The 26,167-nt window shown below is 48.9% G+C and overlaps 3 protein-coding genes across 7 annotated transcripts in view; 1 reads left to right on the forward strand and 2 right to left on the reverse strand.

Annotated features, from left to right (window-relative positions):
• Nucleotides 1-771: 771 nt before the first annotated feature.
• ACYP1 (acylphosphatase 1) lies at nucleotides 772-1,514 on the reverse strand. Its single transcript, XM_075712801.1, has 2 exons — nucleotides 1,431-1,514; nucleotides 772-988 (listed from the first exon to the last, which is right to left on the reverse strand). The coding sequence occupies exons 1-2, from the start codon at nucleotides 1,512-1,514 to the stop codon at nucleotides 773-775; spliced, it is 300 nt and encodes a 99-aa protein (XP_075568916.1). The 3' UTR covers nucleotide 772.
• Nucleotides 1,515-2,530: 1,016 nt separating this feature from the next.
• Nucleotides 2,531-4,722, forward strand: ZC2HC1C (zinc finger C2HC-type containing 1C). Its single transcript, XM_009489578.2, has 2 exons — nucleotides 2,531-3,763; nucleotides 4,456-4,722. Exons 1-2 carry the CDS (start codon nucleotides 2,531-2,533, stop codon nucleotides 4,720-4,722), a joined length of 1,500 nt encoding a protein of 499 aa, XP_009487853.2.
• A 5,285-nt stretch (nucleotides 4,723-10,007) lies between these two features.
• The window catches only part of NEK9 (NIMA related kinase 9), a 32,260-nt gene continuing 16,100 nt past the window's right edge, over nucleotides 10,008-26,167 (reverse strand). For 3 of the 5 annotated variants that reach the window (XM_075713158.1, XM_075713156.1, XM_075713155.1), the window contains 17 exons: nucleotides 24,769-24,900; nucleotides 23,678-23,788; nucleotides 23,021-23,085; nucleotides 22,061-22,111; nucleotides 20,772-20,964; nucleotides 19,392-19,536; nucleotides 18,246-18,446; nucleotides 17,802-17,848; nucleotides 16,794-16,949; nucleotides 16,297-16,405; nucleotides 15,584-15,745; nucleotides 14,492-14,662; nucleotides 14,202-14,261; nucleotides 13,442-13,632; nucleotides 13,043-13,207; nucleotides 12,163-12,375; nucleotides 10,008-11,752 (listed from right to left, as the gene is read on the reverse strand). In XM_075713158.1, the coding sequence (XP_075569273.1) occupies nucleotides 11,630-11,752; nucleotides 12,163-12,375; nucleotides 13,043-13,207; nucleotides 13,442-13,632; nucleotides 14,202-14,261; nucleotides 14,492-14,662; nucleotides 15,584-15,745; nucleotides 16,297-16,405; nucleotides 16,794-16,949; nucleotides 17,802-17,848; nucleotides 18,246-18,446; nucleotides 19,392-19,536; nucleotides 20,772-20,964; nucleotides 22,061-22,111; nucleotides 23,021-23,085; nucleotides 23,678-23,788; nucleotides 24,769-24,900 (2,295 nt within the window). In that variant the 3' untranslated portion in view covers nucleotides 10,008-11,629. Of the gene's footprint in view, nucleotides 11,753-12,162; nucleotides 12,376-13,042; nucleotides 13,208-13,441; nucleotides 13,633-14,201; nucleotides 14,262-14,491; nucleotides 14,663-15,583; nucleotides 15,746-16,296; nucleotides 16,406-16,793; nucleotides 16,950-17,801; nucleotides 17,887-18,241; nucleotides 18,447-19,391; nucleotides 19,537-20,771; nucleotides 20,965-22,060; nucleotides 22,112-23,020; nucleotides 23,086-23,677; nucleotides 23,789-24,768; nucleotides 24,901-26,167 lie in introns of all 5 variants that reach the window. The other 2 variants (XM_075713154.1, XM_075713157.1) reach the window with 2 other exon arrangements.

A 26,167-nucleotide genomic window follows, 5' to 3' on the forward strand; every position in this document is an offset into this window, starting at 1 on the left:
GCAACGGCGAGCGGCGGCGCGTGCGGGAGCGCAGGGCGGCTGCGCGCGGGGAGGCGGCGGGACTGCGGCTCCCGGCAGGGCCGGCGGCCGCGGGCGGTGCATGCTGGGAGCTGCAGTTCCCGTCCCCGGCCGGGCCCGGGCGGCCGCGGGGAGGTCGGCTGCGGGCAGCGCACCTTCGGCCGGGCCCCTTCGGCCGGGCCTCGTCCGCTCGGAGCGGCACCGGGGGCTGCTCGTAACGCCCCACGGCCCCGCAGGGGCGGGCATCGGCAACAGGCGCACGCTCGAAGGGCCCCATCCCCTCCAGCCCCGTATGATGCCGCCATTCCGCACATGAAGCTCCAAGCAATTTTATTCCACAGAAAAAATAAAGTTCTGGAACAAGATAAATTGTTTCCGAGGCGTTTAGCGAACAGAAATAACGTTTTTAGCAATATTTAGTATGGGCGTTGACTCTGCGATTTCCTTCATGTGAGCGCAACGCTATACAAATTACGAATTTTACTCGCATACAACTACTCAAGCCCCATTCTGCACACACGTTCAGAAATAAAGAGGCTGTGTCCCTAAACAGCCCCTTTTTATAATAAAGATAGTGCCAAAGTTTTGTGAAAGGCGGAGAGCTAGACTCACAGTACAACAAACCAATAAATTAGAAATGTAATAAAATAAAGTTCTCTAGAGCTGAATAGTGGCTGACTGAATGAATGGGGAAGAGGGGAAAGGTTCTGTGTGGGTAGCTCACGCTCCAGCTTTTGCTTCTTCCCGGACAAAGTTATTTCAAAATCTGGAAGTCCTTGTGCTCCAGCGCTGCGATCTTCTTCTCATTGCTGAACTCAGCTCGGCTGATGCGGGACTGGGGACTCCCTACCTTCCTGAGCCATTCCTGCAGCTCCCGCACCCTGGCAGTCGGACCCTGAATTTGTCCTTGCACGGTGCCGTGGCTAGTATTTTGGACCCAACCAACGAGTCCTAGCCGCTTAGCCTCCCCCTGAGAAGACAATGCAGAGCAAAATGAGATTAATCCGAACGGTAAGAGAGCTACAGAATGACATTCAGGTACAGGAGTCAATTTTACAGGCAAGACACAGACCTCCAAGGAAGTTCCTATGGCTCAGGCAGCAGGAAAGCAGCAGAGGATTCACCCGACTACTCATTACATTCTTTCACGCGAACAACTGGGGCTGAAACGCACTTTTCAGTCGTGCGTACGTAACACGGCACAGGCCGCCAGCAGCACCGAGAGGCGACAGCCCCCGTTCAGCCGCGGCCGGGGCCGGGGCCGTGATCCAGCCCAGGCGCGGCTCAGCCCCGCCGAGGCGCCCACAGGAGCCGCCGCAGCCCCGCCAGCGCTGACAGCGGGCACCGCGCACCCCACAGGCGGGCCGCCCCTCAGGAAGGGGCGCGCCGCGGGAGCCCGCCCCGCCTCGTACCTGGGTGTACTTGCGGAAGAAAACGCCCTGCACCTTGCCGGACACCTCGTAGTCCACGGACACCAGGCCCTCGCCCTCCGCCATGGCGCCACCGCCCGCCTCCTCCCGCCGCCGCTGCCGCACTCCCCGCTGCGCCTGCGCGGAGCGGCCCGCGCTGGGGGCGTGGCCTCGCCCGCCCCTGGGGCCAATGAAGAGCCAGGGCCCGCGGGCGGCCGGGAGGGGCTGGTCCGTCATTAGCCGCCTCATGAATAATGCATACCGGCTCGCCCGCCGCTCGCTCGCCCCTACCTGGCCATAGAGGTGGGGTCCTCCAGAGGGCGGAGTGGAGCGGGGGCGCTGCGGAGAAACCATCGAGAGGCAGCTCGCCGGCGAGACCGGCGCAGGAACTGGCATCCGCGTGCCTGTCTCCAGGCAACCGCCGTCAACACGGCGCCCGGGGCGGCGGCGGGGCGGGAGGAGGAGGAGGTGTCGGAGGTGTCGGGTCTCTCGGGCGATGGCAGACCGGTGAGCCAAACGGGAGGCGACGCAGCTTGCCGAGGAGGCCGGGCGGAGCGCCGGCCGCAGCCCCGCAGGTAACCCCGCTCGTAACCCCGCTCGCCCCGCGCCGCCGGCCTGGGGCCTGGGTACCTGACACACTTCGGGGCATGTGGCAGAACGAGCCACGGGATGATTGTACTGAGCGTTACCGGATGCCTGCGTGTCACACCTGTGTGCCACACTGGTGGATCTACAATGCCGAGACTGAAGTGACGCGTTATGGGAAACACCCTGCGGGAGTGTAACAGTTTCTTTGGCAGTACAGCATGTTTCTGCTGCTACCATGATAAGACAGGGCTCAGATAGAAAACGAAATAAAAGCACATCTTATTTCTGGCTGCATAACCAATTGGGACTGGAAGAGGCAGCATGGGAGCTCCCTAGATGGAAGGAATGTAAAGATTTACAGAACCCAGAAAAGTTACAAAACCTTTGCGAATATTTATTATAGCCTGCCATTGTAGCCTCCAGATGTAGACTGTTAGGAGAAAAATTGTCCAGTTTTGGATAAGATGGTCTGTAATGACTTTGTGTCTAACCTCAGGCTCTTTCTCAGGCAGTGAATGGCTTTATTTCCACCAGTGGATTCTGTGGTGGCAGCTACGAAGCTTGTTCCCAGTTCCCAGCTGGAACACCAGAAGAACTGCTTTCAGCATGAACTCATACCTGACAAAGAGGAAAGTTTAAAGGATCTCTATGCCCGAAAGAGCCGAAGTTATTCATATTCTCTTTCTGCAGAAAGCAGTCAACACAACTCCAGGCATGGAGGCCTCTGTTCAGCTGGCCTACAGAGCAAGTATCTCACCAGCCAGACCAAGACTCTACCAGCTAAATCAGTAACCAGATGGAAAGAAGGAGTGGACCGTGCATATCCCCTGAAACCAATTTTTCACCACAAGGGCATGAGTCTTCCAGTGGTCAACACAGCACAGCTTGGACATTCCCCATACACGGAGGAAGCTCCAAATAGTAGGCCTAGCTCAATGAGCAAAGGGAAGCCTGCAGCAGGGAGGTCTCAGCTACCTGCAGCGCTCTCTCCTTGGACAGCAGTGCCTAAACAGTCAGCCTCCCATCTATACAGCAGAGAGCTGGCCTACATCCTAAAGTTGGAGGCTGATGGACGGAACCTGGAAGAGGAAATTCGAAAGAAAGAGGCCCTCCTCAGAGAGAAGCTGAGGAGAACAAAGGAAGAGCTTAGGAGGATTCAAAGAGAGAAGGAGCTTGTCAAGGCAGAGGAGAGAAGAGACAGAGAAGCAGAGAGGACCCATGAGCGAAAGGCTGTGAGGCACACTGAAGAGAAAACTGTCAGAGTTGCAGTCAGACCAGGTGATGGTCGGGGGGTCTTCAATGGGGCACAATCTGCAGAGGCCGCTATCCCCAAGCCTGGCACCACCCTCCACCCCCAAAAGCTGGCTATGGGGAAACTCAAGAAGGAGCGGCTGGTGGCCAGCAACAGCAAAATTCGAGACCGTATACCCATGGAGCATTTAGCCTCTTGTTCAGAGCTGGCCCTAAAATGTAGCCCTTCTCCCGCTGCCCTCTCAGACCGAGAATCTGGTGACCACCCGTCCACAGAGGTGCTGTACATGCAGGCTGCTGGTGCCATAAAGCAGGAGGGGCTCGGACAGTGCAGCTTCTGCGGACGTAAGTTTCTCTGCAGCAGGCTTGAGAAGCACACGAGTATCTGCAGCAAGAGCCAAGGCTCCAAGAGAAAAGTGTTTGATTCCAGCAGGGCCAGAGCTAGGGGCACAGAACTGGAACAGTACCAGCAGTGGAAGAGCTCAGAGGGGCCTCAGGTAATGTGCAGTCCCTTTGCCTCCCTCGATCCACATCTACTGCTCATGTTCCTTCCACCTTGACATCTAATTTTGACTGACATGTGAGCGCCTTCACATGTACATGGGGCTAAGGGATACAATCCAGCTATTGCCTCTGAAAGGTTCTTGCCAAATGGATAAACAGATCAATTTAAAATCTAATAGACAGGGACAAGGGTCCTAACTGACTTGTCTTTGAAATGCGTCAAGGGTGTACTCCTGGAGAAAGCTCACTCCTTGCTGTAGTCAGGATGTTCAGGGTGCAGACTGGGTCTGCTGCAGTAAAGCTCTGTGGCATTAGGGGCTGCAGGTAACTGACTGAAAATTCAGGTAATAACACAGGCAATCAAAACGAAGGCAGCGGAAACATGCAGCTTTGTTCCTGCAAAGCAGTTGTAACAACGCTCTCCGTTCCTTGGCCCTACTGCTTGCTTTTCTGGTTATTCTCAAGCTCTTTCTAAGTATTGATGTCTCCATGAGTATTTCCTTCAAATCCTCCTTCAGGCTGGTCTTTTTGATCCCCTTTGTGGGACTCACCTTCTCAGGGAGGGTTTTACATCAACAGGGAATGCCCAGGGATGGGTGACGCAAGTTGGACCCTGAGCATAATAAGATTGAGAATGGAGGCTGACGGTGGTGCCAGTAGCTCTGACTGCCTTTCCCCTCTGCAGAATAAGCCACCCAGAAGGAACAACTGGAGACAGAAGCACGAGGTTTTCATCCAGACCCTGCGCCAGGCCCGCCAGGTGCAGCAAGTCCTCTCCAAGGGAGGGAAGGTGTCTGACTTGCCCCCGTTGCCTCCCATCGAAAACCCAGACTACGTTGCCTGCCCCTACTGCAGACGACGATTTGCTCCCCAAGCAGCTGAGAGACATATTCCCAAATGCAAAACCATCAAGAATAGGCCCCCATCCCCACTGCAGAGGGGGCACTGCTGAGGTAGTGTCCATCTGTACCTGCTGCGGTGATTCCATTTTTCAGCCACAGACACTTATGCTTTCCCTAGTCTCAACACTGGCTGTGAGTGTTGAGCTTGTATGTACACCAAGTGAGCAGCTCAGGACACATAAGCAGAATACTAGAACCCGTGTACTTTGACCTGTGCCCTGGGCTGCCCCACGTGGGACACCCCTCTGGGGGCCGCTTCCCATGTGCGGTGAGCTCAACATGGAGTCTCAGTGTAGGTGTAAGGCTGTCGCTGTTCAGTCAGCTGAGCAGGGAAGAAAGGCTGTGGCTGCAGGCTGTCAGCAGGACAGCAGCGAGGAGCAAACCAGCCATCAAAAAGGGGCTGTTCTTCAGAATCGTATTTTGCCTGTAGGTTAGGGAGGCTTGCGCTTTTTTCTTTTTTTTTTAAAGTAGTGGTGTCTGATGAGAAGAGAGCTGTTCTCCATTAGCTCATCAGTAGCTGCAGACTCCATTTTTTTCAGCAAGTTTGCAGACGACACCAAGCTGAGTGGTGCAGTTGACATGCCAGAAGGACGAGATGTCATCCAAAGGGACCTGGACAAGCTGGAGAGGTGGGCCTGTGTGAACCTCATGAGGTTCAACAAGGCCAAGTGGAAGGTCCTGCACCTGGGACGGGGCAACCCCCAATATCAATACAGGCTGGGGGATGAAGGGATTGAGAGCAGCCCTGAGGAGAAGGACTTGGGGGTACTGGTGGATGAAAAGCTGGACATGAGCCGGCAATGTGCACTTGCAGCCCAGAAGGCCAACCGTATCCTGGGCTGCATCAAAAGAAGCGTGGCCAGCAGGTTGAGGGAGGCGATTCTGCCCCTCTGCTCTGCTCTGGTGAGACCTCACCTGGAGTACTGCTCCAGCTCTGGGGCCCTCAGCACAAGAAGGACATGGACCTGTTGGAGCGGGTCCAGAGGAGGGCCACAAAAATGATCCGAGGGCTGGAGCACCTCTCCTACGAGGCCAGGCTGAGAGAGTTGGGGTTGTTCAGCCTGGAGAAGAGAAGGCTGCGGGGAGACCTTATTGTGGCCTTCCAGTACTTAAAGGGGGCCTATAGGAAAACATGGGGACAATCTTTTTAGCAAGGCCTGTTGTGACAGGACAAGGAGTAATGGTTTTAAACTAAAGGAGGGTAGATTTAGACTGGCTATAAGGAAGACATTTTTTACAACGAGGGTGGTGAAGCACTGGCACAGGTTGCCCAGAGAGGCAGTGGAGGCCCCATCCCTGGCAACATTCAAGGTCAGGTTGGATGGGGCTGTGAGCAACCTGATCTGGTTAAAGCTGTCCCTGCTCACTGCAGGGGGGTTGGGCTGGATGACCTCTAAATGTCCCTTCCAACCCCAAACATTCTATGATTCTATGACAGTGGTTCTGGCTGGCATAGCGTTGTTATTGTAGCTACCTACAAAAGATTAGGATGTGAGGGGTTCCTCTTTTTTTTGTTTTGCCATGGAAAGGACTCTATGTTCTTCAAAACTATTTAGCATTTAGACATGGCATTTGGAAAAGTCAGAGGGAGGGGAGGAAGCTATGCAAGCAGTTGACTTTTTTGCAGCACACAAACTGCTGTGTTCTTCCATCCTTTGTACCTGCACTAGCTGACAGGATCCAGAGCTGCTGCTTGGTCACTGCTCATTGTTGTAGCACTGTTCAGTTGAATAATGAAAGCTGTGTAGGTAGGTTTATTCCATGCTTGCTCTGCAGCAGCCTAAGAGTTTATTTAGATGCTTTTCTAGAACGCTGGTGACAATCCTGGGGCTACATCTTAACAGCTGAAGATCTGTAATATTACCACTTAGAAATGCAGTGTGACATTGTTTGAATCAGAAAAGGAGAAGAGGGAGGAGTATTATTAAATGCTTCCTCAACACAGGAAGCTCAGGATCAGAAACTCAGGGGGTGAGAAAAGCTAACAGTAGCAGGCACTTACTGTTTGAGTCCATATGTCAATTCATGCGCATAGAACAGCAGAGATTCTCCGAACCAGCCAGGCCCTTGAGGCAACAACAACCATCCCAACGTGTCACTTACCATGTACAATAGCTGGGACTGAGAGTCAGGAAAGGGTGGAAGAAGAAATACTTAATTAAAGAATAACGCCACACAAGATCAAAAATAGGTCATGAATAAGCTCAGACTGGAAATTAGGTTTCTAACCAGGAGAGGAGTGAGGTCGTGGAAAAACCTCCCAAACAGATTAGTACAGGCAAGGAACCTGCATTGTTTCAAGATGGACTTGGAGAAGACCATGAAAGAGAGCATACGGCAGGAGTTAGAAATTAAGAACCACGATACAGAGCATTTGTTCCTATCTGCAGGCTTCTTGTATAAAGTGTGAACACCACCACATCAGTGACAGTTCTGTACCTCAGTGTATCACTTGCAGGAGCTGAGAAGGAATTCCTTCCCACGGCAACCTTCCCTTAACTCCTATCTTGGCTTCTAATTTTTTTTTTTTTTTTTTTCAATTTCCTTCCAGAATTTTTAAGAACTGCTACAGCTAAAAAAAGCCAAACACCCTGTGCCCCCAGACAGTACACTAAGGAACTTCACATCAGAAAACCTGTTAGCTGTTTCACTTTTATGCTCAGGGTTAAATCAACAATTAGATTTAATATAAAAAACTGGAGTTTTCCTGCAAGTCAAGTTACTAGGGTCCTCTAAAACACAGGGCTTGCACCCTTCCTTGAGTCATCTGCTTATTTTCATCTTAGTTGCTGCAATGGTAGAGAGTTATGACAAAAATATACCCCTTCTTTTGCTATCTTCTTAAGATGTAAGGTAGTTCTTGGTGATTTTGGCCTCATGCTAAAGATCTTTGTCACACACTGTTAAAGGGTCTTTTGGGGGAAATAGGTGCCCTACAGACCCTTTTAGAGAATCATCTGCTTATAATTGGCAACAGTTCCTACACACTTCTAAGTCACTTATTTTTCCAGGTTCTAATTTTTAATATATTAGACTAGTTTTGTTGTGTAAAAGTTGTTTTAAATGGTCACAGAGTGGTCTGTGTTCTCACAGTAAGAATGACTACTTTGTATGAGAAAGTTGCAACAGGAAGCAAACAACAAACAAAAAAATTCCAGCAGCTCCTTTTGCAAGTCTTTCAGTAACATAGCAGCAGCTCATGGGAACCTAGAAAAAGATAAAAAGTAACTAGATTAAACTGGACTAGTCAGAAGCTGAATATGAAGAAACACTCCAGCCTTCAATGGGTGGACCGGACTCCAGAAAGAAGTTGGAGAGCTTCTGCCCTATAGACACCTAGAAAGGTAACCCCTTGGCACGCCCTAGGAAAGCATGAAGGTCCCAGAAAGGGTCAGTGCTGCACTGTGCTAGCCAGGTATAAGAGAGTACAAACCACTGCCTGTCTTGTAATATTAACTCCATTTCCCTTGCACTGTGTTTCATTGACTGTTTAGTGGACCCTAAAAGTCAGCAGAGTACAAATGGTGACTGGGGTAGATGCACACAGAAAAGCTTTTGATACTGTAAAATAAATCCGTCTGTTGGGGACTTCTCTTAAGTGACAGGCAAACAGCTAATGCTGAGATTGAAACTGTAGATTAAACAAAAGTTATTGAAATTAAATTACCAGGCTTTATTTGTTATCTTTGTTTCGGAGCTAACCGTGAGCAGTTCACCCCTCTTTGCTGAGCTATTGTTTCAGGTCAAGGCAGACAGCAGTATCCAGAAAGTCTCTGGTAACTGGTTTAAAACTTAGCAACAGTTTAGCCAAAGCGTCAGGCTCAGCACAGAGGTGGACCCTGCCTCTTTGCTGTCATGGTTAGCGTTGCCCTGGCACTACTCAGGCTGTTATTCATGCCAGCTCAGCTTTCTCTTCTGCTACTGCAGCACAATCCCCCTCTCAGAGACATGCTGCATTTTCAGTATCCAAATCTCTGGTGAATTTTAAGTCTTTAACCCAGCTCTGCCTCTCAAGACATTTCACAATTTACTAAAAACCCTGATAAAAAGTTAGAAGTGACAGGCATTAAGTACAGTGTGCAGGAACAGCTGGCCGAGCAGGTGTCAGGCAGGTTCTCACTTCTGTAGGCTTTAATGCTCAGCAGAAGCTGTTCTGAGAGAAACAGGTACTTCTTCCCTTTGAGCCTCTCTCTTCCTGTTACTCATTTCCCACTTGGCACTCAAACTGTTGAAATAAACACACACACAAAAGCCACCTGACGTCACTAGGAGGAGATGCAGCAGCAAGAGAAGAGTTGTTTTGTTGTTTGTTTGTTTGTTTTCTTTAATGAAGGGACACAGAACCTGACCTCTTTTCCCCATGGTAAAGAACCTGCAAGCCCCTCAGCCCTCCTTCTGTAAGCAAAAGAAATAATCAAACAACAGAATGCCATGAAGCCAGCTGACTACATGCATATTTCCCCTTCCTCTCTTGGGGGCGGAAGGGGGAAATAAAAAGACTCCAAACACAGGAGATGAGTTTAAACATTTATTTAAACAGAAACTCCAAACCACTACACCCTTTAACCTTTCAAAAAAAGACAATGACAAACTAGTTTTCAGCCAGAGTGTCAGAGCAGGCATAAGTTGTGTTCCACTATAACAACTCAGTAGCAATACTAGCAGGAGACCAACACATACGGAGCTAGCACTGCAAGAAGGGGAGAAGTAAAAAGGGTTTAAAACTGCTCAAAGGCACTTCTGCCCACTTGCCCTTCCACTTTCAGCCCAAGACGAAGGTGCTGGCTTTAAACTGCTTTTTTTGGTTGCATAGCTGGCTGGTGTGAAATCTGTGGTCTGTAACAGGCACAACCTGGATAGCGTGAATCCTCTAAGGCACATATGAGGTTGCAGAGCACAGGGCATCCTCTGTCAGGGACCCTAATCCTCCACTAGATCCAAGGGGAATCCAGTCTGTGCACCTAGCTTCCCAACTGCAGAGCATTGAGAAATGAGGACAGCAGTGCACTGCAGGAGAGCGACTCCCATCAGCTTGGTGCTTGCTTATTGGACATGGCTCAGGCTCGACTCTTCACTCCTCAAAGGCACTGCCGCAACGTGACCAACTCAATCATTCCCAACTGCAACAACTCTCAAGCCGGGACCCTAACCTGAGAACTGGCTCCAACGCACGTGGGGGAAAGGAGAGCAGAGTCACAAGGGCAACCAAGCAACGTGGCCACGCCAGGGTGCCTGACGCTCACCACCTCCCAGGAGGGCTGTCCTCCTAGCCTGCCTTCGGTAACGATGGACGGGCACACCGGTACGATCCTTGCCCTGGACACTGCACACTGGTATGATCCTTGCCCTGGACACTGCACTGGAGAGACTGCACTTGATTCAGCTCCAAGATACTAGCAATAGGCACCAAAGAAGTATTTAAGGAGCATAAGTTACAAGCAGAATGGTTTGGCATCCTCCTCTAGAGACAAATGGGGAATGCTGGCTCCCCTGGAACAGTCTCTCAAAAGAAGTCTAGGAGAGGTGATAGGATATCCAACTCCAATAGACCTAAGGCAATTCTAGTGACATGCCATTGATGGGGATGGTTTAAGCCTAATGAAATCAGAACCCCACTCTCACAGCAAAGGTGAGAGGGACTCGGGACTCCTTAGAGGCTTCACGTAAGGCAGGGGAGGCTAGCTGCTCCCAGGGACCCTACCAATCCCAAAAGCTTAGTTCAAAGTCAGTTTGCTAATAAATTTAAGGGGAATAAAATTAACCTCATTCTCTAACAGGAAATGAGGAAATCTGGAGCATCAGACCATGCCTCTTCCCATCTCCAATTTTCTTGGGAAAGCCTCTCACTTCTAGAAAGAAGGTGAATTCCGGAAGGAGACTTGATCATAGTCACTGGGGAAGACTGCATCCTGTGACCACGGCATTAATGACCTATTCTGGGTAGGAAACTGCATTCCAGCTTCATCAAAACACTGAGTGGAAAAAACACTTATTCTTCCCACACCCACACAGAGCGTGGGCACCAGGGGCTGAGCAGAACAGAAGCCAAGCAGGGAGCAGCTACGGGCTTATGCCAAGAAACCAGAAGCTCTGGCACCCAAACCAAGCTGAACAGCTGGAGCAAGAAATGGGTGACAGTCTGAGGCCCGGATGCTCATCATCTGGTTGGGAAGCAGGTGGTCTGAAACTGAGAACCTGAGATCCCATCTCAGACAGTCTCCACTACTGCTATTGGAAACAACACCTGATTCACTCATCTCGGTGCATTGCCTGGAAGTTGGAAAGCTCTAGGCACCCAGAATAAAGCCTTTAAACTCTGTCTATACAGGCCACTGGACACAGCCATATGGCCACAAGCTGTGCCTCGAGGCCAGGGACATGCTGTCTACCATTATCTCCCTAACAGGAAGATCTCCACTGACTCAGAATGAGACATTCTCTGCTCCCTCTGCCCCTGAGCAGAGGGGAGCAGCCTCACCAGCTGGGCCTTACCATGTGGTAGGGAGAGGATCCTAGTCCTTCACCCCTCTGAAGTGAAGGTGGCGAGTCTTAGGGTTCGGCCAGCTTCAGCACAAAACATGTCTCCTCCTCTCATCTAGAGATGCAGTGATGAATACTGGGGTCCCAAAGGCAGCTCCCAAGAAGCAGTGAAACAATGAAAGGGCCACAAGTTGCTACTGGAGCCATTGCCGTAATGGGGCCGTTCTGCCTCACGTGCAGAATTGACAGATAAGGTACAAAGAGGAGCTGCTGCTGCTTCAATCACTGAGCTGGCCTAGAGCTCAGGGGCCCTTACCCTCTCAAACTTACTCCTAGTTCATATCAAACGTACATGGGTGCTGCTCTGGAGCCTCCGGCCTCGCTCCTTGTCTGCGAGTGACCTGAAGCCAGGAAAGCCGCTCTCTGCATTCGGTTAGTGTGCTGTGAAGTTAGATGGATCCCAGTGGGCTCAGGAGACTAGAGACTGGAGCGGCACGAGTCCGTTCCCAGGAGACACCAGGAATCTGAATCCAAATCAGGTTTCGGATCCACTTCCATCTCCTCTTTGGCTGTCTGTGTTCCTTTGGTATGAACCTCCACCTGCCAAAACACACAGCAGTTACCCAAACAGCTCTAGGACTAACTGCAAAGAAGCTAGGAGCCACACAAGGCACAGTTTGTATTCTCCGCAACCATTTGGGACTCTCCTCAACATCTGACTGCCTATCCCTTCTCACCAGGAGAAATAAAGGGGAATCCCAGGTCCCTCAAGGACAGGGCTGTCTTAACAGGAAACTCTCTTCTTGACTTCATTCCTGTTGCTACTACCAGAGCCTGCATCAGCAGCTCAAACAAGAGACAGGCACCATGCTCAGTCCCCCGATCCTGCTCCCAGAGAGACACCTGTTAAGAGCTGCTTCCTTCTGCGCAGCCTCCACAATCTACGCAGGAGCCAGGATCAGTGTAGTGAGCTCTGAGCATGGATGTGCACCCAGGTGATAGGTCCTCACCTGCTGCATTCCTTCCGTCCCCCTGCAAAACTGCTGGAGTTGGGCACTCAGACGAATGGTTTCCTGCTGCAGCTTCTTCTGATCATCCAGACACTGTAAAACCAGGCCTCGGAGGTGTGTCACCTCCACTTGCAGAGCACTGCACATGCAGCCCGCAACAGGAGACGCAGCCTTCCCTTCACCGCACGGCAAGGTTGGACTCAGGCAAGTAGGCTGCAGGGACACAGAGCGAAGCCAGGCCACGTTCGAGTGCAAGGCCAGGAGTTGTATATGCCACAAGAAATGATGCACAGAAAGCGTCACCCCAGCTCGTTTCCCGACTTCCCAAACTTCTAGCAGCCAAGGTCAGCAAGCTACTAGTCATTACGTCTTCAGTACAAAGCCACTAACTTCCTCCTTTTTCTGGGAAAGCTGCTCCTGTCCTCCTATCACCAAAATGCATCTGGTTTACCCCCCTTTCCCTAAGCCTGGGATCTGTGCCTCCTCTTGGGACAGAAAACTCCTGGAACAAGGTAGTCTCACAGGTTGTAATTTCTCAGTGACTTCCAGTATCACTACTTCTCCTATCTCACAGCAATTTCTGCTTTCTAAATTTCAAGGTTCTGCTACGCTTCTCTTTTTTTTGCCAACTGCATTAACCACATTTTTCCACGGAACTGATGTCATTATTTTCAATCTGACCAAGCCCCAGCTTTGTGTTCTAGATTCCTGTGAAGTGTTCTCTTTGCAGCATCATCTCTGACTATCAACAGCCCTCTTTTCCTCATCCAGATGAATTAGGCCAATCCAACACCCTCTTTTCAGCTCTCCCCATAATTCAAACATTGCCATTTATGGTCCCCAAGAGCTTTTGGCCAAGCATTCACTTGGATAACATTACCCAGGGCTCCGTTTTGGGCTTGTTTAATCCAACAGGCTCCTCAGAGGCCACTTTGAGTCCTTGAAGTTTCTGGTAAGGGAGAGTCTCCTTCTCGGGCTCTGAAGATGCCATGCTCAGAGGAAAGGGGCTGTCAGGCATGGGGATGAATTCGGCATTCTCCAGCTCCTGGATACACAAAAGCAGCACTGTCAGGCCTGCCTGCCTTCCTGCAGCTGACTTCATCTCCTCAACCAATGCACCAACACCCTCTTGTGGTAGAAAAGGCAGTGAGGCCTGAAGGGCTCCCCTCGCAGCACAGCTCTGAAAACCTTTCGGAGCATCCCTTAAAGGTGGAAGGGGCCACTTGCTTTTCCCCAGCCTAGATCCCCATTTTAAGGCATTTCTGAGGCATCACATTACCTTCCGCAGCCAGCCAGGGCAGGAGCTGCTGTCAGCACTGTTGCCTCCCTTAGCTTCTGTGGTGCTGATCCAGCCCCCCAACTCACGATCTGCTTCCATGGTTCCCCGAAAGCCTCCACTGGGATTGGGGGTCTCTGCTTCCTGTTCATTATCCTCTTCCTCTCCTCCTCCAGTTGTACAGCTCTGAGCCACTAGCAAACAAGAGTGAAAACTATACTTTCCCTACCTCTGCTATTCCTGTTGCCAAGCCCCAGCTGGAGCAGAGAAGATGCAGCAATTTGGGCCGTACGGCCACAGTGAGAGCACGTGCTAGCGGCATCTCCCTCAACAGCTCAGCTCCTAACACTCCCTGCAGGCCTCCCCAAAATGGCTTGTGTGCAGCAGTCTTTTGCAGCTTCTTGGCCCCAGCCCTCCCACAGGTCCAAGAAACTGGACTCCATCTTGGCAGCAGCAGCCCCATAGCCCCCCTTCCTTTATCTGCTCCCTTCAGTGAATTCCTCTCAGCTTTTCCTTGTCCAATTGAAATTCCTCAACTACAAAGGCCTCGCTGCATCCATGTTGTTCTCCTCCGTTTCAGTTCTCTCTTTCCCAGTTTTGGGCCATCTCTTCCCACGCACGGCACCAATTATATTTCCTCCCTTTGAGCTCTTCCATGAGGCCTCTCAAACACAGAGAAACCATGCTGCAGGACCAAACTGCACCCACTCAAACTAACCACTGAATCGACTTAAACCACAGCTCCCCAGGGCAGGTTACTCACCAGTACCAATGGACAGGCCACTGCTGTTGGATCGGATTGTTTTAGAGTTCAACACCTTTTCTGCAAGGAGAGAAGCATGCCTTCAGTTAGAGTGCTGCATGGAAAGCAAGACAACTCCTACAAAGGCATACAACAAAGCCAATGTTGCAGGCCTAGAGCTCCGAGCAGCTTGCCACACTCCCCCAACAGCAACCTGGCCTGTTCCCAGGCAGAATTTATAGTCCTGGTCCTGGCAAGCAATACATCTCCATAACCAAGATCCCAAAATTTCATCCTAAACTTACACTTACCAACAACGATGATGGTATGCCAGCCACGGCACGACAGGTCTGGTACATGATGCAATGATCCAAATATTGGCCGAGGCCACGAGGTACAAATATCCGAGCCATGAGCTCTCTCAGTTGATGTCATTGCCAGACGCCCATTCCCGCCGTTACCCCAGGCAAAAATATGGTTGTCTGAGGAAAGAGAGATTCAGGAGCCTCAATTCCCTCCCTCCCTCCTTCTTAGCCTGTAATTGCTATGAGGATCGCAGCCTCTCTGCTGTAACTGCTATCCCAAAGTATCTAATCCACCAGCTCCATTTTGCCAGTGGAAGAACAAACTGATAACGAATCTAACAGGCAGCCACCAAGCTGGCACTCTGCAGCCCCAAGGACAGAATCATAGAATCATAAAATTGCTTAGGTTGGAAAAGACCTTTAAGATCATCCAGTCCAACCATTAACCTACACTACCAAGTCCACACTAAACCAATCAAGGGTAGACTAGACTAAACCATGTCCCGAAGTGCCACATCTACCTGTTTTTTGAATGCTTCCAGGGATGGTGACTCCACCACCTCTCTGGGCAGCCTGTTCCAATGCCTGACCACCCTTTCCGTGAAGAAATTTTTCCTAATATCCAACCTAAACCTCCCCTGGCGCAGCTTGAGCCCATTTCCTCTTGTCCTATTGCTACCTACTTGGGAGAAGAGACCAACACCCACCCCACTGCAACCTCCTTTCAGGTAGTTGTAAAGAGCAATAAGGTCACCCCTCAGCCTCCTCTTCTCCAGACTAAACAACCCCAGTTCCCTCAGCCGCTCCTCATAAGGCCTGTGCTCCAGACCCTTCACCAGCTTCGTTGCCCTTCTCTGAACACGCTCCAGCACCTCAATGTCCTTCTTGTATTGAGGGGCCCAAAATGCAAATGCTTGGCGCTGCACTGGGACAACTAACAGGGCCAGACAGCCCCAGGCTAGGAGGATTTCTTTATTTCAGTGCATAGACCCCAGACTGCCGTGGGGATAGTCTAGGAAATGATCAGTGGGAACCAGTTAACCATATTACAGATCTAGGTCAAAGTAACCCACCACAGCTTCGCAAAGACCCACTCACCGTCAGTAGCAGCTATGGTGAATTCATCTCCACATGAAACCCTGATCACCTGCTTACCCCCCAAGGGGCCTCCCAGCAGGTTAATTCCCAGGTGCTTCTTATAGTCCCCAACACCAAGCTGTCCGCACTTGTTGGAGCCGAAGGTCAGCAGGCGGCCTCGCTCTGAGAGAAGGAACGAGGAGACAGTCACAGCAAGGGCCCAACTCTGGAAGCAGCCATGCATGCAGAGAACTAGTAGCAGCAGCCCATGACCAGGCAGGACTCTGCCGAGAAGCCAGCCAGGCTGGGAGGGGACAGTGCCAGCCAAGAGGAATGGCTTCAGCCTGGAAGCACCTCCCCAGTTCCTTCTCCCATTGCTCCCCTTTTCTGATGCTGGGGGCTGGGACTCATCACAGCCCTCTAACTAGTGTCATGTGGGCAAAGCCTAACTTGGTCATAAGCAATTCCTCCGCTATCCCAGAGCATGATTCTTCCCCAAACTTCCCCCCCCCCCCCACTTCAACAAAATAGGAAGGCTGACCCAGAAGCTGATGTTGCTGCTTCAGCTGGCCAGGAGGCAACACTGCTGAGGAACAGGAATCCTGGGTTCCTGGAGCAGGCATGAGCCCTGCTACCAAGAGCACAACCCTCAATGTCAGGGCCAGGCTGAAAGGGCAAAGCTGATGTAAAGTAATCCACCAACCAGTATTCAATTCTTAATACACAGGGCTCACCATCAATGGAAGCTGTGTGTGTCTTCCCTGGAGAAATGGTACGGATCTTGTAGAAGGACAGCTGCTTGGCCAAAGTAAGGGAAGTGGCATATGGCACCTCACAGTATGTCTGAGAAAAGACATGTGGGTAAGCACAGAGTGAAAAACCACACATTCATCAGCTAAGACCTACTCAAGCAGGTCTTGGCAGACCACAACACGAATCTAGTCCCACCACGGGTATGGTAAAGAACTGCCAGAATCCTTGTCACTGGCTAACTCACCCTGGAGCAGCTCGCTATCTGTTTCACTACCTCAGATCTGACATAAGCCCATAGGGCAGACAGGAAACCGAGGAACAAATTGCCTCTTCCCACAATCCCAGTATCCACTATCTTGGATTGGAACTAACAAATTGGCACAAAGCTAACGAATGCTGTGTCACTGTCACAGGACCTCCATCTCCCCAGATACTACTGACTGCTGGGAGCTGGAGCCAGGGACCCAAATTCACTTACGTCATGGTTGATTATCCCTGATGTGCACTGATTCAGGCCCAGCTTGTTGAACTCGTTGAGTCCACATGCCAACACTTTGCCTGTCTGGGTGAGCAGGAAAGTCCCATCACAGCCACAGTGAACGGACACAATGTTTAAGGTCTTTGGAACATCCACCTATGTGGAAGAAATATATCCCAAGAAAATCAAAATCCCAACACCTACTACATAGAAGCTGGCACATGGAAAACATATGGGGTTAGAGCAGCAGTTCAGCTCATCTGGACACTGACAATACCCAATGCAGTTATTTTGAATGAAGGTGCAAGAATATCATAAAGTCTATATAGCATACAAAAACTCCGGTCACAATGCAGAAATTCAAGGCATTCTAGACCTTGTGTGCAGACACTGGTGAGCCAGCACAGGAACCAGAAATGCGCACAGGCATCCTGGCCAGCTGGGGTCTACAAGCACCAGACCCAGTTAGCTGAGCAGGGCTGGGTCTGTGCTGTGTGGGTATGATACCCTGTGATCACAGATATTTGGCTTCCAGGCACATCCTTGTTGGTTTCTAACCCCCAGCGGGTTAGGTTACCTCAGTTACCCCTAGCACTGTATTTCAAGAGGGTTTTACTTTCAACTCATCTTTAACCCATCATGTCAAATTCAAAGACTCCCAATTGTTTGCACTGCTTTGAGTTTCCTCTACAGACCCGAGGTATGCAATTTGGTATTTCCTACTATGATTTCTACAATATTAAGTTTGGCATTTCCAGTTCCAGCTTGGAGATCAGAGCAATGAAGCTCTAAGTCATGATGCTGCCTGGTTTGGGAGTGGCATGCCCCTCTGCCACGATCTCTATGGACAAATGAAGCAAAATAAAGTGAGGAAGTAAAGTTAAAACCCTCGCAAACTCTATGATATCTCAGAAAAAACACCGGACCCTGACAGTTAATATTTCCAAACAGCAACTAATTTGGATTTATGCCCATGCAGATTTCAGGAAGTAGTCGTCACAGCCCTACCTTCTGAGGGGTGTAGTGATCTTCTTCTGAATCCAAGCCCAAGCGCCCTGCGTCAATGAAAACACTGCAGTTAGAAGTGCCTGCCCTTAAGAAATGCTATTGCCTCTCCATAGTTCCAAAGGAATCTCCCTACAGAACTAGAAACCTGCTCCTGTACGTGCATCGTTGCCTGCCAATCCTCAAAGTAATCCAACCCCACTCACAGAACAACTGCCCTACCCACAAGGAAGCCAAGCGGCACCCTAGAGCTTCGCTAAGTCCCAAGGGCTCAGTCCTCAGTTCCCCATTCTTACAAGGAAAGCAAGCCCCAAAGAAACAATGCTTTTTGCCCCCAGGACATACCAGACAGCCTTCACCCAGGCCCTGCATTATACACCTGCACCAAGCTGCTTTCTGGAGCAGGCATGCCCCAGTGCCTTTAGGTCCCAGAGAGACTCTACCTACCATACTCTCCACAGCCCCACGTGTAAACTTCTCTGTTCCTGGTCAGCACTGCCACGTGGTTATCGCCACACGAGACCTGCTCCACAGGGTTGGTAAGAAAGAAATCCAGCTGCAGGGGCTCAAGCACTTCAGAGCCATAAGCCTTGTCAACACCAATGCATCCATAATAGTCCGAGCCAAAGGCATACACCTGGCCTTCATCTAAAGGACACAAGGGAAGCTCGGTCAGCACACAGAGCTTGTATTAGGCTGCACATTAACCTCTTCGGACACGGCCAGAGCAACCTCTTTTCTGTAATCATCTTCCTCTTTAGTGCAGAAGAATGTCATCAGGAGAATATGGAGTCCTTTCTTGTTCACATTAAGATGCATGACCTTACCCCACAACCTGCAGCTATTTCAGGCCACTGGTGTAAAAAAATGTTGGGTTGAACCTGCCACTTTCTTTAATAGAAACCCACAAATGATCCTGTGGCTCCCCGAGTCACTCCTCCAGCACTGAGCATCTGAGTTTATCTCTATCAAACCTCTGCTTTTCCAGCATTGGCAAAATAAGCTGGAAACTACCTTGGTGAGAATCATGTTTTCATGAGTAAAGTGAGATTCAAATTCTTCCACAACAGATAACACCACAGTTAACACATCTTTAAAAGTATGAGCAGGGTTAGAACTAGACACAGCTACCAGGCCTCAAGCTTTCTGAATTAAATAGCAAAGCTCAGGTACACATCATCTTTTATCATTGGGTGACTCTTTCCCCACACAGTCCAAAAAGAGTTTCAAACACATTTACATTCTTGACTTCAGGCTCCTCTGTCTTTAATATGGGCATGTATGGGGGCAACACATGCACTGGTAAGAGCAGGGACTTTGCACAGCCACAAGGAGCTGTGCTCAACACCTGGCCACCAAAAAGGAGCACATCCTTAGCAAAACACCCAGCCTTCTTGGGAGTCAATATCTTTCTCTGTATAATAGTGTTGATCTATCTCCACTACTGCACCTACTAGCCTCAAAACTGAGAGGTGAGTTACATATGGGACTTTCTCCTTCGTGCACAAAGCTCCTCTGCTGATCTTACTGTGAAGGCAAACATCTCCACAGCACAGCAAAGCAAGGGGATGGCAGTCCCCTTCCAGCTCTCACCTGTGATGCACACTGTGAAATCATCTCCACAGGACACCTGGCGAATGGCTTTTCCCTGAAGCTTCTCAACATGCTTTGGCTGCCGGTAGGAGGCTCTGTCTCCATGTCCCAGCTGCCCGTGCAGCTTGGTGCCCCCCTGCATATTCTGCAAGACAGAAACATCTGGTAAGGTTATGCATCCACAACTCCAGAGACGGTGTCAATAATTATGGCACCTCGAACGAACAACAAAAGACAGCAAAGAGCAAGAGAAAGTGTGTTAGCTACCTTAGGGAAGAGACTGTTGTCTGCTATGTGGCATAACAGCAGGCAACATTCTAAATGGTAGCACAGGCTTTCAGGCAGTTATGCACTAACAAGGAGTAATCCGGTCTCAGGCCGCCAGCTGGTGAGGAATCCCTGCTCCCTTCTCATCTGCCAGGCTACAGAACCTGCTCCCTGCTGCAGGACTGAAGTTCATCCTTCAGCTTTTAGACCTACTTTTCTAAATCCTAATGGCTGCAAAGAAACCCATAACTTGAAACAAATGTCACTGAAGTGGCCAGACCTACCAATTCTACAAGAAAAATAAAACAATTCTGAGTAGTGTTAAAGCTAAAACTAAAATATTAATAGCCAGCTGGAAGTTTTCTGTGGCCCTTCTTGCAGGAACATCCAGCAAATGACTTCAGGGTGCTCTCCTCCCATTTGGGTCTCTTTCTTCTCTCACCCACCTGCCAGTATTTTCTAATCTGTCTTAACAGATTCTGCATCATCAGTATAAAAGCCTGTGGAAGCCTGGAGATGCAGAATACCTCCATGTCACTGACCATCTAAGCCCAAGAAGACTGGATTAAATTGTTTTAAATGCATCATATGCCAACATTTTTTTAATTCACTTTAAACTATTACAGAATTTCCACTCATCATAAAAACCAGAGTTGTTTAGCGTAAGACATCTCTGGTTTCATCCACAAGTTGCCTCACAGATGACATCTGTATTATGAGGTCACTCATCCCACCCATTCTGATCTCAGAAAACCTTCCTCAAAAATACACAAGCCAACAGAGCATCACAAAGCCTCCAGTGCATTTCTAGTAGTCAGGAATGGGAAGAAGAGATGTTTGACTCAGTGTCTGGGCCTACAAGTTCATCACCTACCATCCTCAAGTACACAGCAAGTCTCCAATACACTTCCTGTCATGATGGAAAACTTCTCCCAAAAACACATTTGCCTTGGGAGTCTTGGGTCAGCCCTGAAGCAGATGGCCTCACAATCAGATTTTCTCCTTTTCCAAGCTGCTTGCCCATCTGATTCTACCAGGCTCATGAACAGTCAGAAGTGGATCTGGACTCTCCTCTCCCACCCTTACCCCCTTCCACAAGTTTCTCTCACTTACCACCCAGGTGTAGAGCTCCTTCTCCACTGTCACCACAGCAAAGTGAGTGTTACCAGCACACACCTGGCGTGCACTGCAGCCACTTTTGATGGCATCCAGCTTCTGGGGGGTGGACTTCCCGCCCCCCCAGACATACACCTCACTAGTGCGTGAAGTCACCACTGCAATGGGAGCCTCATTCATGGTACTTGACCTGCACAAGACACCCCCCGCAAAACACACATACATTTAATAATGAGTTTGCGTTCACTGTCATCACTCATTTTCTTACTGTTGTCCGTCAGTTTTCCCTTCACAACCATTCATGTTTTTTACTTTCACAAGCCGTTCTCTTTGTTGAGTGGTTGTGAGGCCTCAAGTCCTACAGGGAGACTCAGGATCAAACCTGTCTCAGAGCCGCAGAGAAAGCAGCCTCCAGGAAGCATTTTAAAAAGCCTACAATCCAATTTTATGTAATTTAAAAAGACTGGGCTTTCACTGAATGGCCACGGAGCTGTTCTCATTTGTGAAAAATGAAAGCCTTACACACCATCATGAAATCTTGCTCAAAATACAGAAACATCCAAAGGCTTCTGACTTTCCTCTCCTCTTTATTCAAATTACAGGCTTCCATCTGATGACAAAAACACAACTCTTCAATGCAGGTAAGAATCAATTCACAAGCAGATTGCAAAGTGGAAGTTGTAATCAAAGCAAACTGTTTGCGAGCAACCCATGAACTGGAACAACTTCACATAAAGTGCCCAGATAGTACTTCCACGTTTATGAGGGAAAAAAGGTCAAATTCCATCTGACAAATCAACAGAAAAAGAGCTACACATGTCACAGAAGCTACCTGCTTCATGGAGCAACCCTGCTTACAGGCTTGCGGGTGACTGTGGAGAACCTCTGCATATATCCAGTTTTATGAAAGATATTTATATTCATTTAATATTCAACAATCAGACAGTCATATTCTTCCTGTTCAAGGGAATCTGTGTGAAAGGAAGGATCTACATGACATCCTCAGATATGTAGGCTGTAAAGACTACATCCTCAGTAGGACAGATTAGAGCTCTATGGGACCTGCTGAGGTAAGGCTCCAGCCATACATATAAACGGGATATGAAAGGCAGAGTAAAATGTGGGACAAGAACCGTGTAACAACTATGTCAAATTTCCAGCATTTAGGGATCTTCTAAACTACACTATTCCATTAAGGTTGTCACAGACTAACACTCTCAGCAAAGTCCCTCTCTGGGGAGCTGTTCTCTCCAGACCTCCTTTCAAACACATGCCCAAGTAATTACCTTGGTCGCTTATTTGGCCCATTAAGCAGTGTGACTTTCTCTTCCATCTCCCTGCCAAAGGAGAAAAAGCATTTTAGGAAACAGTAACATCGCCCAAAGCAATTTACTGACAAGCAGCACACACCAACTGCTCTCCTTTCCAATAAAATGCCGCTCCCTCTTGGAGGAAATGTGGCAGCTGTTTACCAGCTCACAGCAATACACAGTAAGTAGGGCGGAAGTAATGTACCATATAGCTAACAAACTTCCAGGAGAGCTGAGGACAACAAACTATGTATATACCAGAATGTGGCCAACCAGTACTCATATGGCACAAAAATGACCTTCAATGGCTAAATATTATCAGGACTTGGGCTTTTACCAGTGCATACAGCAAGACAAAACTCAAACTTTGCTGACCACCAAGTAAAAGAACCTTGGTGTAAACGACTAAATCTGCTGTCCCCAAAGCAACCATTGTGGGATCCAAACAGTCCAGAGTTATGGTCTACCTTTCACAGAAAGACAGTATGTGCAGGCTGATGGTCAAACTAAGCTACAATGGGCCACTTCCAATGCAACTCTCCCCCGAAGAGGGAGGCAACAAAGGGAGAAAGTGAGGGTCTCTATATTGCTTGATGTGTATATTTTGAAAGGCCTTTTCCGATGACCATAGGAGGATCTCTGTGACCCTTCATTCACAGAGATCTGAAGAGCAGGAACCAGCATTCCTCAAAGGAGCCTCAGAAAGGGATGCCTCAAGGTTCTTAATACAACAACCTCTAAGACAAAGGATGCAGAGACCTTTCTCACCATACCCATACACCAACAGAACATAGGGATTGATGAGAAGACAAGACAGCAAGAATGCACTTCTCTCCTAAAGAGGATGAAGTGTACTTCAACTGCCTCACTAGTCAGCACAAACCCTCCTGTTCTCCCTGACACCTGTCTAGGTTTCAGGCAAGACCATCCAATTACCTCCTGCGTTTGCTGAGAAGGGGATGTTCAAGCAGTTCATCTGCAGTGGGTCTCTTCTCTGGATCCTGAAAGAAGCAAGCAACAAGTCATTCTCTGGGAAATATCATCTACAACAAAATCTTGATCCAGAAGACCTCATTCAAGCCTGCATGGACCTCCGTCCCTGACTCCCTTCAGAAGGGAAAGGAATTAATTCAAATATTTGGAATGAATAGGAATAAATGCCAAGGATGTGCAGGAGGGACTTCCACGCTCTGAAGGTATCAACACTATGTTTGCTTTCAAGAAATTAATTCCCTAAAGAAAGTCAGAGTCATGGTCAGAAAGTCAGAACCTTAAGAGACTGTACTGAGATGATGCTCCCACTTCCGCAGCACTGCATTAGGAAATAATTGCTTCTGCCAGCCCATTAAATAATTGTCATCAGAGTAAACCCAGCACTCCTCCAGAGTTTGCAGGACTGAATGGCATCTTGAGACAATGCTTTCAGAGGACTGGAAGAAGCCCAGCCTTAGTGACGCCTCGGGCCTCACAGAAATTACCCTGCATCAACAGCCCTCATGCTGAAATAGGCATGTCATTCCCCTTCACCCCTGAATTCCATGGCTTAGGCAGCTGGGAAGGGGTGTCTGAAAACTAAAAAAGTATTTCACCAACCTGATCAAGGCAGGAATTCACCATCTGGATCAGCTCCCGGGAGTAGACAGTGGAATCAACCTCCATGGCACGATTTCCCTGTACAATCTTCACACAAAGGTTCAGGGGATTCTAGGCAGAAACCAGAAACCAGCACTAAGAGAACTGAACTGGACAATGTGTCCAACGGGGACAGATGCTACAGGCCACCATTATTTTCTTCCTCCTTCTCTGATCAGGACACATCCTTCTTCTTCCCTGCCTAGTAGGTTCTCCAGAAACCTAATAATAATTCCTGCAGAAATGGTACCTCTGATAGCTAGGACTTGGTGGCAACATCCAGCTTTTCACCAAATGCCCTAACACGGGAGGGAGGGTAAGAGGGTAGGTTTCTCTCTGCATGGAGTCTCCTGTGCAGCATATTGCCATTGAAACACTGCACAGCAGCAAAGTTACTGGGGACTTGGTAGCCATGATGAGAGGAAGTCAGGAAAGGGTGGTATTTTCACATTGGCTCTTTAAGGGTAACAGAATCTTGCACCATGGCAGCTTGCATCTTTTCCCATCTCATGGCACAAGCTGGCAAATCACATACACCAGCCAGCAATGCTCCTCCTCACCCTCTTCAGGCCAGCTTGACCACACCTCTCTTGTACCCAAACTTTGAGAAAGGGTAACAGGATTAAATCCTATGAAATCCAAAGGCCAGAAGTTTTCACTACAGAATGCTGTACAGAAAATTCACAGCTAATAGTGCAGAAAAAAACCAGAAAGACTACACAATCACAAACTTCCTCCCTGTAGAGAAAAGGATGTTTCATTCACAACCATGATACAAATTAGCTCAGCAGGTATTCTGCATCTGGTAAACCCAGGGCTGCAGACAAGGGTGGGTTTGGCAGAAGCCAGAGAGGCACCTGCAGTGCAGGGTAGGAGAAATCAGGCAGAAGTTTTCTCTGGCTATAGTTGGCACCTCCAGGCCACTGTTTTCTTAATCAGCAGATTTAAACAACAATGAAAGAAAAATGTGAGTTAAGAAAGCTATGAGTAAAGTGTGAATCTCAGGGTATAAAAAATAAGGCTACTCAGTCCACCCTGGTTTGCAGACTTACAGTAGCATCAAAGGTCCTCTTCAGAGTAAGCAGCTCAAAGATGACACAGCCCACAGCCCAAATATCTGATTTGAAGTTGTATTTCACACCCTGGCAGAGTTCTGGGGACATGTAATATGGAGTTCCCACCAGCTAGGAAAAAAAAAAAACATTTAAAAATCAGAAATGATCAGCAGCTTTCAATTCAGGAGCTCTGCATCCATCATGTTCACACAGGCCCACGAGCATCAGAGCTAGACACAGCTCTGACACAGCACTGAAGTGACACAGATGACACACCCCACGAACGTGCTGCAGTGATGGGAACAGCAAGCACGTTTCTTCCCTTCTTGTCCACAAGCCTGTGCCTGCGTTTCTTAGAAGATCCCAGACACCTCTTTGCTCAGATCCTAATGCAGTACATACTTCCCAATAGAGTAGTAGTCATGAGAACGCAGCAAGGACTTGCCTCTCTCTTCAGTATACTACATTTAGAGGTAATCAGGGGCTTAAGTACTGACCAGGCACATGGAAACCCTCATAAGAGGTTGAGGGAAAAGGGATCTAGCAAAGCTTCCAAACACAGATGCCAGCCCATGGCTATGGAGCCACTCTGTCTGATCACAAGGTACTGCCAGGACAAAGGCTACTCTGTCTCCAACAAAAGAGGGGTTACTTTTGGGTCAGTAAGTAGAAAGCTGGCATGAGTCCCACCTGAAAGGCTTTCACTTCAGAAGTGGGCTTTCCTGAACAACTGGTTTAAAGCAAACACCCACCACCACACACAAAATCCCAAACCCCAGCATTTAAATACAGAAGCCCTCCCAGCTACAACAGAAATAGTGGCATAGCTCAAAGTCACAACAAGGAGACACAAAACAAACATGATAAAAGGCGTAAGAATGAAGCTTCCAGATGAATGGAGCTCATTCCCTAGCAAGGAACTAGACAGCGAAAGAAAATGAAAAAGACAGAGTTTAGAAGAACGGGAAATATTTATAGTTGCCCTCTTTTCAACTCTCTCAGCAAAGCTCCAAGGACTACAAAGCTTGCCTTTCATTAGGCTTTGCTAGTACACTAGATACCTAATAGGCACATTCAGTATCTGCCATCTCCCTTCCATTTCCTGTTACAGAGCGTGACAGCTACAGAGCTACGCGAGTCCTAGCCACAGGAAGGTTTAGAAGGCCACCTAGTTGGAGTATCATATGGAGAACTAGGACACTGCACCTAAACCTTTTTTAAGCAAAGGATAATGTAAGCTTTCCATAAGAAAGACACAGGCATATTCTCTGTATCTTCCTACGTAAATGGGAGAAAGAATGATAAATTAAGAAATCAGTATTTAGTAAGCAAGATATAAACATTTTACAAAATTGTAATTTGATTGTTACAATTACTGACAATAACATGTTTTGCA

This window comes from Pelecanus crispus, chromosome 6 (assembly GCF_030463565.1).
Source record: "Pelecanus crispus isolate bPelCri1 chromosome 6, bPelCri1.pri, whole genome shotgun sequence".
Taxonomy (NCBI): Eukaryota; Metazoa; Chordata; class Aves; order Pelecaniformes; family Pelecanidae; genus Pelecanus; species Pelecanus crispus.